At 38.5% G+C, this 19,003-nt stretch overlaps 1 protein-coding gene across 1 annotated transcript in view; it reads left to right on the forward strand.

Annotated features, from left to right (window-relative positions):
* The first annotated feature begins 1,485 nt into the window (after positions 1–1,485).
* Positions 1,486–19,003, forward strand: part of LOC106925571 (voltage-dependent calcium channel subunit alpha-2/delta-4-like) — a 60,330-nt gene continuing 42,812 nt past the window's right edge. Inside the window, exons 1-11 of the mRNA XM_088006597.1 lie at positions 1,486–1,616; positions 4,348–4,429; positions 6,083–6,199; positions 9,427–9,486; positions 11,041–11,203; positions 11,290–11,421; positions 12,983–13,043; positions 14,848–14,998; positions 17,200–17,274; positions 18,188–18,277; positions 18,424–18,537. Coding sequence (XP_087862723.1) covers positions 1,516–1,616; positions 4,348–4,429; positions 6,083–6,199; positions 9,427–9,486; positions 11,041–11,203; positions 11,290–11,421; positions 12,983–13,043; positions 14,848–14,998; positions 17,200–17,274; positions 18,188–18,277; positions 18,424–18,537 — 1,146 coding nt within the window. The 5' untranslated portion in view covers positions 1,486–1,515. The remainder of the gene's footprint in view (positions 1,617–4,347; positions 4,430–6,082; positions 6,200–9,426; positions 9,487–11,040; positions 11,204–11,289; positions 11,422–12,982; positions 13,044–14,847; positions 14,999–17,199; positions 17,275–18,187; positions 18,278–18,423; positions 18,538–19,003) is intronic.

Consider the following 19,003-nt stretch of genomic DNA (forward strand, 5'->3'; position numbering starts at 1 on the left):
TGATGACATGCAAAGGAGGTCATGTAGTCATTTTGTCAACACCATCAAAAACAGAAGGACAGGATAGTGAGATATTGCTGTGAAGGATTCTTTACCTCCCTTCACATGTAAACTGGACTGTCTTGTTCTCTGCTTTCTTTTACAATGTGTGTTTTGGTTTTCCAGTAAGCACATTTTTGTCCAGATAAATTTTGGACGTGGTCTCCAGGTTGAGGTTTTGCACTCCAGGCTTTTCAGTTGTAATATTTTTGTCCTCTTTTACTTGTTTTTCCTCATGTCTGCTTGTGTATAATCTTGATCAGACTGTAACTGCTTTTGCTGTCTTGGGAGCAATAGGCCAATAGTTAGTGTCTGCTCTGCTCCAAATAAAAGACGTAAAAGTGAAAAGCCAGTCAATTCATGAACTGTTGGGTTGTACAGCCAAAATCTATCCAGACAATATACAACAGGACAGAGACGTCTTTAGAGATATATTTCTAATGTACTTTGGAGGCCAGTAGATTGTTACAAATATACCATCATTTAAAGATTTGAACTGTATGCAAAAAGTATTGTTCCCGTATTTTAGTTTTTCATAGGTAGAATAATAATAAAGCATTATGAAAAACACAAAAACAAACACCAAGATGAGATAATACAGTAAATATGTATCACATTTGGTTTGTGTTGAGGACTTTTTTCATACATTAACACTTCAGGCTAATAGAATTATGGCAGAAGCTGCATTTCTGTGGGATCTTTATGTTTTACTTCTCAAACGACAGAACGATATAAACCTAAACATCAGAATGTTCGACTTCCAACATTCATTCAACAACTTCGTTAGTCCAGGAAGTCTAAAGGTGTTTGTGATCATAATCCATAATCGGCTAATTGCAAGAGTGTGTCAGTGTGTTAGGGCACTGTGCTGCTGCTCCCCTTCGGTGGCTCTGATTGGTTGCTAGAAAGGTTGTCTCCAGCAATCGCTTTAATCCTCTTAGATAAAACAGAGCCTTCATCCAATCCCCTTCATCAATCCTTTCTCCCCTCCTACTTTTCTCTCTCTCTCCCTCTGTCTGCCTGTCTGTTACATATGGAAGCAGAGTTTTTAATCCAAATGGATTGTGCAGCAAATTTGGCTGCCGTGGAGAGGAGCAGAAACCACTGCGAGTGTGACAAAAAAAAAACAAAAAAAAAACTGAAGGATCCAAACAGATAAAATTGATGTGTTTCTCTGCAGTCTGTGCTAGGTCCTGACATTTCCTTTTCCATTCAGTTCATTGCAGATGGCTCTGAGATCTTCAAGGGCTTGCCTTTTTCCCTGACAAGGATCAGAGCTGACAGGAGATGCCACCTAAAGAACACCTTTACCAAGACAGTACGGAAGCCAAAAAGGGTCAAAAGTCCATCAGCAAAAATCTTGGCACTCTCTGCCTGCTGGAAGCATGAGGAAACCATTCTCTTCAAACTCCTGATTGAACTTTAAATCTGAATTCCCTGAGACATATGAACTGGGATTAACTTTGGGAAAGCAGGATGGAAACAGGAACGTTGGGAATAAGGAGCCTACTGAGGATTCTGGGATGTTTCTGCTTGTGGATTCTGGCTGATGCTCAAATGAAGATCCCACCAGAGACGTAAGTTCCACCTTGTATTGTTTCTTATGGATGATAACTTTCTCTTCTCAGTCACACAAAATAGAGCACCATACAGTAAAGGGTTTTCCACCAAGTGATTTAATTAACTTCTCTTGGACATGATGAAACTTTTAAACCATGAAAGTTTAAAAGTTTCTTGGCAAACAAGTTTCTTCTGTCTAATGGTAATTCTGCTGACTCTGAATCTGTGGAAGGAGTCCAGACTAAGGTGATGGCACAGAGGCATTTCAACCTCAAAGAAATCACCACTAAATTTGAACAGTCAAAAATACCAGTGAGACAAAAACCTTGTCAGCAACTGCAGGAAGAATTTAATGATGTAATGCAATTAAAGTCTTTCCCATTAAATTTTAAGACGGGTAAAAATAACTGCTCTTGTCATAAACTTTGGATCAGGTTAAGGCAACGCAACAATATGAAATGACTAATTTCTGCACTCTAAAATGCAATACCTATTCTTACTTAAATTAGGTTTGTATGCTTTACTTAAATCTCACTAAATTGTTAATTCAACTCAAATAATGTGAGTAATGTACATGTTTGACCTGGGAAAGGTACAAGACTAAGTTATTCTGAGTAAACTGGATTTGAATATTTTTGTTACTGGAGCAAATGCTTCAGCTCAGCAGTACGCATGCGCAGTAAAGTGCGGGAAGCTTCCAGAATGTTTGTGGACTTGCACATTAGAAGAAACTGAGCATCTTTAAAGGTGAGTTATTCCTCCTTAGTATGTTTTCATGTGTCATTTATGCCTTTACAACTCTTATATGTGGTTACAGGTTTATTTTTCTTGTAAAAGATGATGCATGATCCTTGCAGGCTAATATGCTAATGTTAGCATGGGCTCATGGGTCCACCATTAGCTAAAACTCCCATGCCTTTTACTTGAGAGCCTTTAATGTTTTTGTCCATGTTAAGAGATCAGATTAATAATTTCCTATCTTTCAACTGCAGCCCTTTAGCTTGTTTGTAAGTATAAACTCAGCCTGCTAACGTTCATGTAGCATTAATTTCACTCGGCCATGGAGTGTATGTGGTATTCAGGAACAATCCGATTTTTTTTTTTTAACGGCTCTATGCCTTGAACGGGAGGACTCAAGTCTCAGTTGGTTAGAGCCGTTGTTCTATCAGATAGCCATACGCTGTCAGGATACCATACATGCAGTTAGTACGCATGCCCGCGTATGCGCATTAAGAAGCCCGACCGTCAGTAGAGTTGTCAGTTCAGCATACGCAACAAGTTATGACGAAAATAAGTCGTTAAATTGTTTATAATATCATATAATATGATATCTATATAAATATACATGCATTGTCGTGGTTTCAACGTGTATTTAAAGCAGGTCTGACTGCAACTGCAGTCAACTACAACACATGCCCGTGTAAAACTCATTAACCTACTTAACCGCTAAGTCAGGATGCCATACAGCTGTTAATAACAAAGTGTATGATGTTCTACGTTATGATTCTATGTTGCTGATTAAATAAAATCATATGGTAATGACTGCGTATACATGTCTGAGCTAAGTATGACTATCTGACAACGTATGCTGATCTGACAGAACAGCGGCGGAAAATTAAAGCACGTGGGGTGAAGCAGGTCAAAATGCATCAACACAACGAATCTAATATGGTATAAAAACAGTGCCATACTTGACGGAGTTTGGCTACATCGAGGCTCACTGCAGTAAAAAAGACTTACGGAGCGATCAGATAGCAGGTAAAGCAGCGCACAGCTACAAACACTCACCCGGATTAGCATGACGGTCAGAAAGCTAAACAAATAACCTGGAAAATTATTTAAGTCTTCGAGCTGCGATGTAAGACGCTGGTTCTGCTCTCGCTGTTGAACCGCTGCTACGCTACAGGTAGTAATATTTCACAGATGGAGCTTCGCTTCTGCTCCATCTGGTAGTGACTCTCACACCGAACCTCTGCTTAAAGCTGCAGCATCTAACTTAAAAAAAAATACATTTTACATATGTATTAAAACTTTCGCTGTCCTAACATGAGACAGATAATCTCTGAAAAAATAATCGATCTCCTCCCTGTTCTGCATAATTACTCTGCTCAGTCTGAAACAGCCAATCAGAGCTAGCAGTAATCAGCTAGCCGCCATGCTATCAGGAAGTTTTCATTCTGTAAATCTGGATTGTTTATTGTAATGGAACCTGTTTTTGCCTTTGAATGTTAAGTTTTATACTTGAACTTCTTGGCAATGTTGAGAGGTTTTATTTTGGCTCTTTGTATTATTTAGCCTCTTCAGAGCCTTCATATGTTATCAGTCTGTTAAAGATGGTATTATTGATAGCAGTACAATTTGCACAATGCCTGTTTTGTTTAGTTTTCTTCTTGGAAAAAGTTATTAAAAACAAGTTTTTGTATAAATTAAGGTGAATTCATGGTTCCTTTTTCCACATAATGTAACTGGTAGGGTTTATGATAAAAAATAAATAAATAATAATTATGTGATCGGTATCGGTGATCGGCCCTCATGGGTGATCGGTATCAGTATCGGCAGGAAAAAACCTGATCGGCACATCTCTAGTAAAGGCCAATATAAAAAGAAACTCCATGAAGTTGTAATTGGCTCCAGATAAAGCTGAATTACAAACATGAGGGTCATAAATCACAGTGATGTAGTAGACATGATCCAGATTCTGTTGCATAGTGATGCATCCTTCTGACTGCATGTCTGCCTTCTATCCAGGGTGCAGCAGTGGGCATCGGTGTTCTCTGTTCAGCTCCGAGTCTTTTCAACCAAATTCTCTGGCTCTCTGCTCCTTCAGAAGGTAAAACAAAACCGCCTTAACAGATGCACAAATTTCACAGATGGATATGATTTGATGTGTCACTAAATTTGCTTCATTTGCTCACACTTAGACAAACATCCTTTTTGAATAACACCGAGAATCAGCTTGAGGGAATCAGAACCAACGTATATAAATGAAATCCTGTGGCAAAAAATAACAAAATGCATTTTATATATATATATATATATATATATATATATATATATATATATATATATATATATATATATATATATATATATATATATATAAAGGGGGAGAGAGAGAGAGAGAGAGAGAGAGAGAATAGAATAGAATAGAATAGAATAGAACAGAACAGAAAAATTGTTGGTCTCAGTGGGTAAATTTAAGTGTCACAGCAAGAAGTTAAGGTACGTGGGGACAAGTAATAAAAGTACAATAATAAAGGTAATGTGTAGCTGGGTTTGTTAATCCAAAGCAATGTGTCACATTAAGCTTGTTAACAAGCTTAGGCTACTAGTTTTGTTGTTGTTCAAAGGTGGGTAGTTCTGGTTACATTTACTTGATGAACTTTTTGAAGACAAAGTGTACTTATAGGAGTAGTTTTACTGCACTGCACTTTTTAATTTTACTTGAATAATATTATGAACTTACTTGAGTAAATTGATTTTGCATTTAAAGCAATAGACTTAAGAGAAGTAGACCTCTGCAACGTATGAGCTAATGTTTATGTGAATCCAAGCATGATTGTTCAGCATTTTCTTCATGTCACTGTTTACACTGTTATTGTTTTTTGTAAACATGGTTATTTTATTTGAAAGGTTACATAATCTTCTGTTTATGTATTTATGATAAATTAAATGTTTACTTAATGTAAACATTGCTGTCCATAGCATTCTTGTAAGTGTTCAGTGTTGACAAATTAACAAAATTGTAAATTGAAAGCAAGATTGCTCAGATATGTTTCACAAAGAGGTGCAAAGTGTTGATCATTTTAACTCTACATATCCTTACATAACTCTGATTTCTGATAGAAGTTAAGTGAATTTAATAAGTGGCATTATTTTTATATTAGAAAGCAGTGAGAGAACCAGGAGAATCATGTATTTTCCATTACTTGTATCTGTGCAGTGCAGTTGTGGGTTGGTGTAAAACCCACAAAAAGATGTTCAATTAAATCACTGATTTGTGGGTTTTAGAAGCTACAAAATTGATAAAAGCACAAAAACCACAAACCTAATATTTCTGAACAAATGGAGACAGAGACAATGGAGAGTTTTGTAGACAGTGGAAGTTTGCACTGCTAATTTATTTACCTTCTGTGTGCTTCAAAGGCTAATTGGAATTAGCGATTAACTTAGTCAAGGGTAAATAACCAAACTGCATTTCTTCTGACATACAACAACCTAATCCACTTGAAGTTTTTTCATCTCTTACTATTTAATCACTGTCTGGAGTGAGAAATAAAAAAAAAAACTTATAAGAGCATATTTTCCTTATGGTTTGAACCAGAGATATTTGGGATTACTTGTTGGGTCTCTTACAAATACTCCAGGGAGTGAGATTACGGTACACTTGAAGGTGGATAATTTGACACCAAACATAACATATTTTGAACTTATCTGCTGTTGTTTTTGCTCAAACTGACACCAGATATGCTTTTCTTTTCAGAAACTAAAGGATGTAGAATCCATTATCAAGATTACGGAGCTGAATGGAGATGATTTACTGAGGGACTACTCTGAGGAAATTGAACGAATGTTGGGAAGTAAGATGAAGTCTGTAAAGGTAAAACAAAAACCCCTCCTAGGTTATAATAGAGCATGTTTAAACACAGTGCTAGTAAGACCAAGTTCTTCTTGTGAAAGGCAGAACAAGGTACTAAAATTTAGCTGAATGCTGGGCCAAAGAAAAGTTATATATATATATATATATATATATATATATATATATATATATATATATATATATATATATATATATATATTACTATTTCCAAATATGGCATATACCAAGGAGATGCTCTGTCCCCACTGCTGTTCTGCATAGGCCTGAACCCCCTCAGCCAAATCATCAACAAGACTGGCTACGGATACCGACTTAAGAATGGGGCCACAATCAGTCACCTCCTCTACATGGATGACATCAAGCTGTACGCCAAGAGCGAGCGAGACATCGACTCACTGATCCACACCACCAGGATCTACAGCACTGACATTGGGATGTCATTCGGACTAGAGAAGTGTGGCCGGATGGTTACAAAGAGAGGGAAGGTCGTCCGCACAGAAGGGGTCTCACTCCCAGAGGGAACGATAGCAGACATAGAGCACAGCTACAAGTACCTGGGAATACCACAAGCAAATGGCAACCTCGATGAGGTCACAAGGAAAGGAGCCACAGCCAAATACCTCCAACGAATAAGGCAAGTCCTGAGAAGCCAGCTCAATGGCAAGAACAAGATCCGTGCAATAAACAGCTATGCCTTACCAGTAATCAGATACCCTGCCGGAATAATTAGCTGGCCAATGGAAGAGATGAAGGCCACGGATGTTAAGACTCGGAAGCTACTAACCATGCATGGAGGGTTCCACCCCAAATCCAGCACCCTGAGACTGTACACGAGCCGTAAGGAAGGAGGCAGAGGACTAGTGAGTGTGAGAGCCACTGTCCAGGATGAAACATCTAAGATCCATAAATACATCAAGGACAAAGCCTCAACGGACGATGTGCTCAGCGAATGTCTCAGGCAATGGGGAACAGAGGACGAGGTGCTGGAGGAACCATCATGGGAAGACAAGCCCCTACATGGGATGTACCACCGACAAATAACTGAAGTGGCTGATATCAGGAAATCCTACCAATGGCTGGAGAAAGCTGGACTCAAGGACAGCACGGAGGCCCTCATCCTGGCCGCCCAGGAACAGGCCCTAAACACCAGAGCAATAGAAGCTCAGATCTACCACACCAGACAAGACCCAAGGTGTAGGTTGTGCAAGGAGGCCTCTGAGACAGTCCAGCACATAACAGCAGGGTGCAAGATGCTGGCAGGGAAAGCGTACATGGAACGACATAACCAAGTGGCGGGCATAGTGTACAGGAACATCTGTGCAGAATATGGACTGGAAGCCCCGAGGTCAAAATGGGGAACACCCCCAAAGGTGGTGGAGAATGACCGAGCTAAGATCCTGTGGGACTTCCAGATCCAGACAGACAAGATGGTAATGTCGAACCAACCAGACATTGTGGTGGTGGATAAAGAACAGAGGAAAGCCGTTGTGGTGGATGTAGCAATACCAAGTGACCACAACATCAGGAAAAAGGAGCATGAGAAACTGGAGAAATACCAGGGCCTCAGAGAGGAACTGGAGAAGGCCTGGAAGGTGAAGACCACAGTGGTGCCTGTGGTCATCGGGGCCCTCGGGGCAGTCACCCCCAAACTGGAGCAGTGGCTCAAACAGATCCCAGGAACAACATCAGACATCTCAGTCCAGAAATGTGCAGTTCTAGGCACAGCCAAGATACTGCGCAGAACCCTCAAGCTCCCAGGCCTCTGGTAGAGGACCCGAGCTCAGAGGATGAAAGAGACCACCCGCGGAGGGTGAGAGGGGAATTTTTTTTTTTTATACACACTGCTGAAAAAATTAAAAGGAATACTTAAACAACACAAGTAAATCAAACTTCTGTGAAATCAAACTGTCCACTTAGGAAGCAACACTGATTGACAATCAATTTCACCTGCTGTTGTCAGCACATTCAACTTTGTACAGAACAAAGTATTCAATGAGACTGCCTAGTTTTTTGGTTTGTTTGTTTATTACCATCATTTATAAGTTCGACATATTAATTATTTTTGCCTCTCTATGTAATGGAAACACTGTATCACTGTTTTAAATCATTTAAAAGCAGAATTTGCCTTCTTTCTTGCTTGTTTTTGTCTTAAATATATTTAATGGAATAATCCTTCTCTGTTCTAACAGAGTAGATCATTAATGCTTTCAGTGACCTGTATAAGAACAATATTTTTTGCCCATATTGAAATATTCTTAAGAAAATAATTGCAGATTAAATAATCAGAGCTTGCCTTCATTGATGGTGAGCAGAGCAGCTCTATATGCTTTTAGGTTGGAACTTCCTCCTCTTTTTTTAGGTTTTATTTGTGCTTTGTGGATGCAGAACAGGATGTCGATCTGCTTCTTCATGTTGAGAGTCTGATTTTTAGGTAGTATCCTGCACTGTCATGGTTCTGATTTCTGATTGGCCGATTAGATTGGTTTGCTGCAAGGAAGCTAAATGAGGTCAGGTGTTTAATGAGATGGAGCTGAACTCTTTCCAGGATCCTTCTTTGATTTTGAAGGTACAGCAGATAGAAATCACATAAAGTGGAACAGCTTTCTCACAGAGTTTCTGACTATCTGATGAATTCCTAATAAGCACAAGGCCGTGAAGAATTAAATAATACAATTAATATTATTTTTAACATTTACCCTTTAATCTCTGTGAGTGTAATATTTTAGTTTGTTAGTCTTATGTCTAAAGAAAGATAATTTCATGTAGTTTAAAACCATCATATGAAAAACAAAGTTTTGGTCTGACAGACCAATGTAAACACAAGAGTTAATGCATCTATTTGCGGACAGGCTTTACGTTACAAGATCTGGGTTATGGTCGTTGTTATAAGCAGATTGTTTCAGGCTACTCAAAAGGTTTAGAATTGGTTAAGGGTCTCACTGATTGTCATGCTGATTCAAGTCACTTCAGCTGTATGAACAAATCAAAGTAACTGTTAGGAGATAGAAAATGAAGGTGGTTTGTCCCTTGGAAACAATTCCAGACCACTGGAGTGTTGGAAGTGAAACGGTGTTCTCCAGGTAAGACCAGAACAAACTACAAAGAAACCAGCATTGGTGCAAAACCAATTCTTTTGTTCTAGTCACTGTACACAGAGGTTCTACACATTGTTCGTCCAATCTCTAGTTTTAATTTAATCTTATTGTGTCTGGTCTATTTCTTGCTAGAGGTTAGCAGAGTCTGCAGAAGATGCTGACCTGTACCATGAATACAACAGTTCACTGCAGGTCAGTGGATCCTCCTCTTTGTTATCACACAGATCTGTCTGTCTGCTTGTCAGTCTGTCTATTTATCTAAAATCCTTGATTTTCAAGCGAGGGAGATGCTGTTCCACACACCACTGCCCACACCAAAAACTGTTTTTCATTGATAGACTCAACTTGGCAAATTTTTCATGTAAACAAAAACCTATTTACTGCTCAACCCACGAATGCATTTTCCTTTAAAATGTGGTGCCATTTAAATGGGAAAAGTGACAAGTGTGTGTGTGTGTGTGTGTGTGTGTGTGTGTGTGTGTGTGTGTGTGTGTGTGTGTGTGTGTGTGTGTGTGTGTGTGTGCGTGTGTGTGTGTGTACATAAATATTAGCGTGTGTGAGTGTGTGTCTATCTAATTTGTTAGAGGTATAATTGGCTTGCACTGTTAGATAACGGATAATGCTGACTGTGAGTGAACTGGAGGTAACAGCAGGCTGGTTTGGAGTTGGGGCAGCAACACGCAGGAGCTTTACGACTTCAGCTGACACCTGAAATTAGATTACATCAACTTTAGCTCGCTGTGAGGAAACTGGGTCAACACCAATGCAAGAAATCTTTGCTAAAAAAAAAATCCTATATGAATCCATTAACATAACTAATTTCTGCTGGTTGCTACAAAAACGAAAATAGCAAAAAATAAATAAATAAATAAATAAATAAAATGTTTAAAGACATGCATGTCATGAATATAGAAGAACTAAAGATTCACGATGCCCTTTGTGTTCTTTGGGCAGATATTTATCTTTTCTGAAGTTACCCATCTGACTTTCAATGTAATGTTACTCTAATTTGGCCCAACATGAAGAACTAATCGGCCCATAAACCTATGAACTGGTTGTCCCACCTTTACCTTTAACACCTGCCATTCAGTGTTTGCAATGACTGACATCAAGTTTTTCTATCTCTTTGGAGTAGCACAGGTCTTCTCTTCTTCAAGAAACTGTTTTATATCTGCCAATGTGGAAGGTTTTAAAGAATGTTTGGAGAGTTTAAAGTCATGGCACAGAATTAAGTTCAGAGGTTCACTAGACATCTCCAAATCCAAAATATACTTTTCTTTTCCATCAGTTCTGACAAGGACGTGCTATGTATAGCACCATAGCTACCCTAGACCATCACACTAGCAACATCTTGTTTGTGAGCATAATGTTATCTTTGTCTGTTTGATGATAGGTAATATTGAAGTGTGATTAAAAGAAGCAATAACAGAACTCTGTAGGAGGAAAGACATTTTTATGTATCTACACCAAAGACACTGTCTACAACTCTGCCAGAGTACAGCTCCTCCCACTGATGTCAGATCACATATTTTATCCTGTTTTCATTTAAAGAAATATATATATAGAAATGAGAAAATGTTAAACATACAGAGCATTTCTGAATTTTTGATTTAAGGTCCACATTGAGTCCTTTTCATTTGCTGTCCCAGTTTTTTGCTGATTCTGTTTTCAGAGAACAGACAGACAGCACTGACATGCAGCAATGATTGATATTGAAGAGTTTAATTCCCTTTTACTGTCTCTCAGTTTGATTATTACAACTCCATGATGATCAACACGATGGATGAAGATGGGAACTATGTGGAGCTGGGCGGAGATTTTCCGCTTGAAGAAAACGAACATTTTAACAACCTGCCTGTGAATACGCAACAGAGCACCATCCAGGTTCCCACCAATGTCTACAACAAAGGTTGTGAGGAGGTTCACATCACACAACTGCTTGTGGAAGTAAAATTGCCCAAATCTTTCTCATAATTTTGTCATTTTCCCAAGCAGATCCCAAATTGCTTAATGCCATCTACAACTCTGAGGCTTTGAATGATGTCTACATTAACAACTTTCTGAGAGATCCCACACTTACTTGGCAGTACTTTGGCAGTTCCTATGGCTTTTTTAGAATCTACCCTGGTAAGTTTATCTTGACCTTTCTCATGTTCCTGTTTTTAAGTATAATAAACTGAAAATTTATTTTAATAAATTTCTTCTATGTTTGTTTGTGCCTGTTTTTGATGTGGGAACCTGATGTAATAACATCAGGTTCAAAGAAGCTCTTTCTGAAACATATGTCTCTTTAAAAGTTTTACAAATGTATTTTTTTAGCACATTTTAAAGCATCAGCATTTGACCAAAGTGCTTCACAACAATCACGACAAGCATAAAACAGTACATAGAATAAAACTAGAATAATGTGAAAAAAACAAAGAAGAATTAGGACTTCTAAGAACTTTTAAGTATTTCATACTTAATCAGTTAAAAAAAAGAGTTTTTAATTAACATTGGAAGGAGTGCACACTCTAAGCACTGAGAACATGTAAAGGAATGTTTAATTTCTTCTACGTTTTAATTTCATCTTGAGATATGAAGGAGAAACTGGTTGGTTTACCAAAGTCTTCCCTAAGGTGTGTGGATGTTAGGAAGATGCCAAGACATAGAGGAAGCTGTTTTAGATGATAATGTCAACAAAAGCTTTGTTAGAGGTACTTTCATATAGATAGGAAACAAACTAAATTCTGAAGGATGCCACATATGAGATGAGTGAATGCTACAGGCAGACACTACAACACTAATGATTGAGAGCAACTTAAAAATGTATCTGTAACAGTGAAGTAGTAAACCTCCCTGATGACATGTTATTGTTATGTTATTAATGCAATTATTAGTTTCATGGTCACAGCCAGCCCAGTCATGTTTGAGTTCTCCGATTGAGATCCATTTCTCAGATGCAAATTGTCAAACACACAACTCTTCATTCTAATCATGCAATGCTCCGTTCTTATCATTCAAATCTCCACTCCATTCTAGAACAAATTAACGCAGAAACATTTTCATGAGCTACTAAATAGTGATGCAACTTAAGAAACCAGTGTGCCCCCCTCTATTATTCTTTAGTTTAAACTTAAGTTGTAACGGCATTGAAGTGAACCTGGCAAATAGAGCAGAAAAATTAGGAAAATGTTTACCAAAATTTCTAAAAACACAGATACATGTTTGCTCTTCAAAAAACATGCTTTATATGCACCAAATCTATGTTTGGTTTAAAAACTTGCCATGTCATATAAAATAATCCACTGTTTCCCTGAGTAGTAATACCTATTTGTATCAATGTCAAATTGAAAGGAAAATGGAAGCGCTCATGAACACATTAATAAGACAATTAGCTTAATAGCTAGCACTTATTTATACGGTTATCTTGTTGACTATTTAACAAAAACAGAAAATAAATTATACATTTAAGTCATATGTTTTCTTAATTAGAAAATATATTAATTAAGGTAGAACTGTACCTTCCTTATTGGTTTTGCCCTAATTAAGGAAGTTGAAATATTTTTACCTTGTAAGTGGTCATATTTTAATCTCATTTTGCAGCAGTTTTGAGTGATATGAGTCTCAGGTAATTTTCTTAGTATTGGTATCAGATTATTGTTTTTTAATTGTGACAACCTTCGTGACTGTAAACTTCCTCTTTCAGGTATTAAATGGACTCCTGACAACAACGGTGTGGTAGCTTTTGACAGCAGAAACAGAAATTGGTGAGTTCTGTCCAGTTCTCAGAGCACACTGAAGTCAACATTAGATGTGTATTTTCATATGTTTTGAATCTCTTATTATTTTTTGTGACCTGTTGTCTCTGAAGTAAATGTTGAGAATGAATTTTGGCCATTGAGTGATTCTCAAGCCACTCAATGGCCAAAATCTGATGTAATAGACTATTACATCAGTCTATTACATCAATAGACTGATGTAATAGAGCACATCATTCTATTGACATGAGTCAATAGAATGATGTGCTCTAATAGATTCTCTGATTCACTGACTCCACATTAGTTACTTTACTCTTTCGACTTCTTTTTTACTAGACATGGTCTTTTTCTGCTTACTCATGAGATAAATAAACTGCCCATGCAGAATAATAAAGTCATGGGAATTTATTGTTCTTTCAATGTTTAACACCAGATCATACGGAGCCCCCCAGGGGACATGGGGAATTTTTTTTCTTTTGCGTTCCCTCGCAAAACTTTTGCGTTCCCTCGCAATACTTTTGCGCTCCCTCGCAAAACCTTTTGCGTTCCCTCGCAAAACCTTTTGCGTTCCCTCGCAAAAGGTTTTGCGTTCCCTCGCAATAATCTACTGATCAGTTCATGCGGCATAATTGATACTATAAGCCTTTTTTACGGTGGAAGCCGTACTTTTTGCTTTAATACAAGCTTATAAGGTTTTTCCATGGACTATTGAGTTCTGTCACAATTATCGATTTTTTAAATTTTTATTATGCTCCAAACTTTGCGAGGACTGACCCCCCAGCTCACCCGCTGCCTCATACACACCGAGCCAGCAGCGTCACCTTCCCATTCATACTTCATGACAGTCACTCCCACATCGACACGCCCACCACCAGGTGTCAAAGCCGCTGCTCCTGTCATATCAATAATTACTTATTTCATTCATATTGCTCTTATAGAGCCTCAGTGAAAACGTGTTTATTATTATTAACGCTTTGCTGCAAAAAACTGATTGAAAATCGATTTATTTACTGCATGTTTATGTCTGTTAAAGCTTAGATGGAACGGCACAGAAAGCAGCCCTTTAAACCATTCAGACACGAACACAACAGAGACACAATCAGATGACTTATTACCCCGCGATAATAACTCAATAGTCCATGGAAAAACCTTATAAGCTTGTATTAAAGCAGAAAGTACGGCTTCCACCCTAAAATAGGCTTATAATATAAATTATGCCGCATGAACTGATCAGTAGATTATTGCGAGGGAACGCAAAAGTTTTGCGAGGGAACGCAAAACCTTTTGCGAGGGAACGCAAAAGTATTGCGAGGGAACGCAAAACCTTTTGCGAGGGAACGCAAAAGTTTTGCGAGGGAACGCAAAAGAAAAAAAGTTCCCCATGTCCCCTGGGGGGCTCCGTAAGATCACTGTATTGCATGGCGTATATTTTTTTAGTTAATTGTTTTTTAGCAAGCAGGAATAACTCTGCTCTGTAGAGTTCTGGTCAGACCTGGTTCCCTTAAGTGAATAAACTGAACGGCGACCTGGACCTGTGATCCTCTCTAAAAGACGTTAAGCTGTTTCCTCAGCCAGGTCACTGCAGCCGACATGGCACCATATGTGACTGTTCATGCGCTCTAAATAATACCAGAGAACTGTATGTCCCTGAACATTTCTCCACAAAGCGAGTTTTCACCTGAGACCCCAGACACTGCTAGATCTATGAAAATGTGTTATGAAAAAATAATGTGAGAATACATTTTTACTTAAATAATTAACACTAGGGTCCTGATATTGATCTAAATGTGTCTTTTGCTCCACTGTTTCACAGGTACATCCAGGCAGCTACATCTCCCAAGGATATTATCATCATGGTGGATATCAGTGGCAGCATGAAGGGATTAAAGATGACCATAGCCAAACACACCATTAACACCATCCTGGACACACTAGGAGAGAATGATTTTGTCAATGTCATTGCTGTGAGATGCATTTTTAACAAGTCTCCTTATTCACAAACACACTGCTACTTTGCAAGTGATTGATTAGATGCGCTTACTCAGTTACATTTATTTTCTTTATTTATGTTACACCTTGTTTGTCTAGGGGGTAACATAAGTGTTACACCCCCACAGTTCATAAGTGGGGGCTTGTCCAGGATATTTTTGTTGAACATGACTAGGGGTGTTGTAAACGAATATTTTAGTAATCGAGTAATCTAGCGATTATTCTTACGATTAATCGAGTAATCGGATAAAAAAAAAAGTAAAATGAAATATTGGTAAATCTGGCATAATACCGGTGTTACTATCAGATATCAATGTCAGTCCAATTTTTCATATTTGAGCATCCCTAACAGTTGCTTTTTTGTAGTTTAGAAAACTAACCTGTAACAATAATAGCTCACTTTCTAAGTTAACCAGAAGAAAAGTTATAGAAAAATCTGAAATTATATTGAATTTAATAACAAAGAGGCAGGCTCACAAATGTGCTTATAAAAAATGTCTACAATCCAGCTTTTAGTTTATGTATTCATCTTCAGTGAGTTTAATAGATTAATTAAACTCACCTTGCCACCTAACCTGTTCACGCTTTGGGTTTGAAAATACGGGAAATGCCGCCTGGAGTGGGAGGAGAGGGCGAATGAACGAACGTAAGATGGGTGGAGGGGAGGAAATAGACCAGCGGACTGACGAACCGTTATACCGGGGGACGAACACGGGGGGAAGCAATACGGGATATTTACGACACCTTCACTGGTCACACTCAGAAACTCATCTACCAGCCATGTACGATGCGCTCCGCCACCCGTTTCTTCAGACCGGGATATGAAATTTATTGTGCGGTTCGTCGGTAAAGCTACATTTACACGGTAAGCATCAGCTACTCAGCCGCCCGCCCTGTTCAGTCTATCCGCTCACCTCAGCGCTCTTCCCGCCGTTCGCTTTCAACCAGCAGCCCCGGAGGAGAAATGCTGCCGTACTCCAGGCATTCCCCCAGTCATTTTAAGGATGCTTATTGGTTCCCCAAAAACGATAAAAAGTCGGGCATTATCATCAATCAATAAAATCCCCATGGGCCAATCTTGAAGATTGGACTTTATGCCGCTGAGACTTAGCTTTTGTCAACAACTCAGAGGCGGAAGTGAGAGCTCCGCGCAACGCAAATGAAGTCCTGGCCGGAACACGGTGCGCTAACTAATAAAACATAAATTAACGAAGCTTCGAGGCAGGTAAATTTTCCTCGAGGAATTTTAGTAATCGAGGTACTCGAATCATTCGAGGAATCGTTTCAGCCCTAAACATGACAAAGTTTATTTTGAAAATTTTGTGGCAGACCCTACTATTGAACAAGTTATTGACTGTAGGAAGGGTGATCTGTTTGACATTACTGATCATTATGAAATACCTGTGTTGAAATCATTACTTAAGAAAGACCTTAAGTCTGTTGTTTTAAAAGGATGATCTGACAAAGGAGTGAACCAACACCAAATAAAATTTGAATTTGTGTCTCTATTATTGATACTTTGTTAGTTAGAAGGGGTGGGACAAATTGATCCTTCAATTTTGTGCTTATACCACCATACCACTATTGTGTATCAGACTTTTATTGCAGAAGTGTTGGAAACGTGAGATCATAGTAAAATAACTGTTCACATATTGTCAGTTTGCATACATAATTTGATCACTAAACAAACCAGGTTAGCAAAATGTAATTTTTGGACATACTAAAAAATTATATCATAGGAGCACCACAAGTCCCACACATGTATACCTCATACGTACACCATTGTTACAAAATCACCACAATTGTGATATAAAAACCATAACATTACATCCAGACATTTGTCTCACCTCAAAATACTGGATCCTTGACACTCAAAGTTAATATGGCTATTTTTTTCTGACCATATAGAGCATTGAAATGAAGTTTCCACACAATCAACTGATCCTTTAAGACATAAGACTGCTCTGTCACAAAAAAAAGAAACACGATTTGTCCTGATACAACAGAATCCTGCAAATTCCAGATATCAATTCAAAGGGACCTAATGTGCTCTTTCACATGTGCACATCATAACAGGAGTGAGTCAGAAGTGGTACATATGCTATAAAGCCTCAGCAGGAGCCGGAGCCTCGTGTGCTTTCTGAATGTACTTTTTCTTTTGTCTGCCTCTCTGTAGTACACTGACTATGTTCGCTATGTGGAGCCATGTTTCAGAGGAACATTGGTGCAGGCTGACTTGGACAACAGGGAGGTAAGATAATTATCATCTTCTTTAGAGAGATTAAAGAGCTGAGCATGCATCTCAGCTGACATTTAACACACACACACAACTTCTAACATCAATTTCATGGCCTGCTTCTAATGCCACTACACTATGCTAATTCACTAGGTTAGAGTGTAATTTGACCTTCAGGGGATGGGGCATTCTCAGTGGTAATTAGGTGAAAGGTGGGTTACATCCTAGATACCTCAACAGTCCATCTAAGGGCAACTCAGAGACACAAGGGACAAACATCCAGACTTACAGAAACCATCAGTTATTTGGGCACTTAGAGAGACAAATTGAGCTAGCATGTCTATATATAGACTGTAGGAAGAAACTGGAATATCTGAAGAGAACCCACTCACTCCTTTTTCTGGAAGCCTATTACTGTGGTTAGTAGCCTCTTATGCCTCATTTCCACAGAGAGTTAAGGTACAGGTCAGTTCTGTATGCTAGTTAGTCTATTTCTGTTGTAAAAGTGACTTGTATATAGCTAACCCAAACTGCAACAAGCTCAAGGCATTGTAGTGCATCACAATTGTTGTCACACTCATATGATGCCACGTTGGATGTATCTTTTTAACCCAGGTTGATACCAACTAGTGTTGGAATTGATTTTGTGGCCATAAAATAGCATCAGAATAGCAGCGCTCCATGGTGCTTCTCAGTGCAAACAAGGTAATACTGTAATAGTATAAAGATTATCATACAAAATGTCTTCATCACTGTTTTATTCAGTCTCTTGAATAAAACAGAAGAGCACAAGTATCTTTCCTTGTTAGAACAGAAGTGACAAATGTGTGTTTTACCATCACAGCTGTTTTTGTACAGTTTCTACCATGTGGCCAGAATTCTGTAAGTGTTACATCTGGTGTAATAGAGTTTGCCATTTCTCTTTCAGCACTTTAAGCTGCTGGTGGAGGAGTTGCATGTTAAAGGAGAAGCAAAAATAAAGAATGCCATGAAGGAGTCTTTTAAGATCCTAAATGAGGTTTGTTTATTTTTGGCTTGATGGGTTGGAAGTCAGTTTTGCTGTTTTGCTGTTTTTCAATAATCATTCAGAAAAGAATGCCTTGAATCTGGAAAGGAGTTTTACTGATCATCATCTTTTTTTCCCATCTGTATGTTTGTCTACAGGCGAGGATGAATGGTCAGGGCAGCATGTGTAACCAGGCCATCATGCTAATCACAGATGGAGCCATGGAGGACTTTGAATCTGTCTTTGAAGAATTTAACTGGCCAGAGCGCAGGGTGAGGAATAAGAAGGAGTTCAATAATGTTCTTACCAATATGATTTTAGCATCAAGGTTTCCATCTTCCCCTAGAGACTGTTGTTCATTAGCCTGGTAAAAGACAGCCTCTTGTTCTACTCTTTACTGGACCTTTGGCTATTGAGAAACTATTGCATGCTGGAGGCATGAACTCTGTTGAAGTTTTAAAGGGCTGAATCAGATTTTACCAATCGCTAATGTTTGGCTATGACCTATGTATTGCGCCAGCTTGATTATGATGGAAGCTATGTTATGAAGCTTACCGGAAATTGATGAAAATTTAAATGCTGTAAACAACCCCCTCACCACCCCCTGCAAAGAGACACATGCTGAGTTGAACAACATCTTTGCATCATCATCTAAAATATCTTAAAGACTCTTGCTCTGATTTAATTCCTCATTATTTGGAAGCGTGGCCAACACAGACTGAATGACTTCATTCACTT

Source organism: Poecilia mexicana, unplaced genomic scaffold, assembly GCF_051168715.1.
Source record: "Poecilia mexicana isolate PSO_F unplaced genomic scaffold, ASM5116871v1 scaffold_6, whole genome shotgun sequence".
NCBI lineage: Eukaryota > Metazoa > Chordata > Actinopteri > Cyprinodontiformes > Poeciliidae > Poecilia > Poecilia mexicana.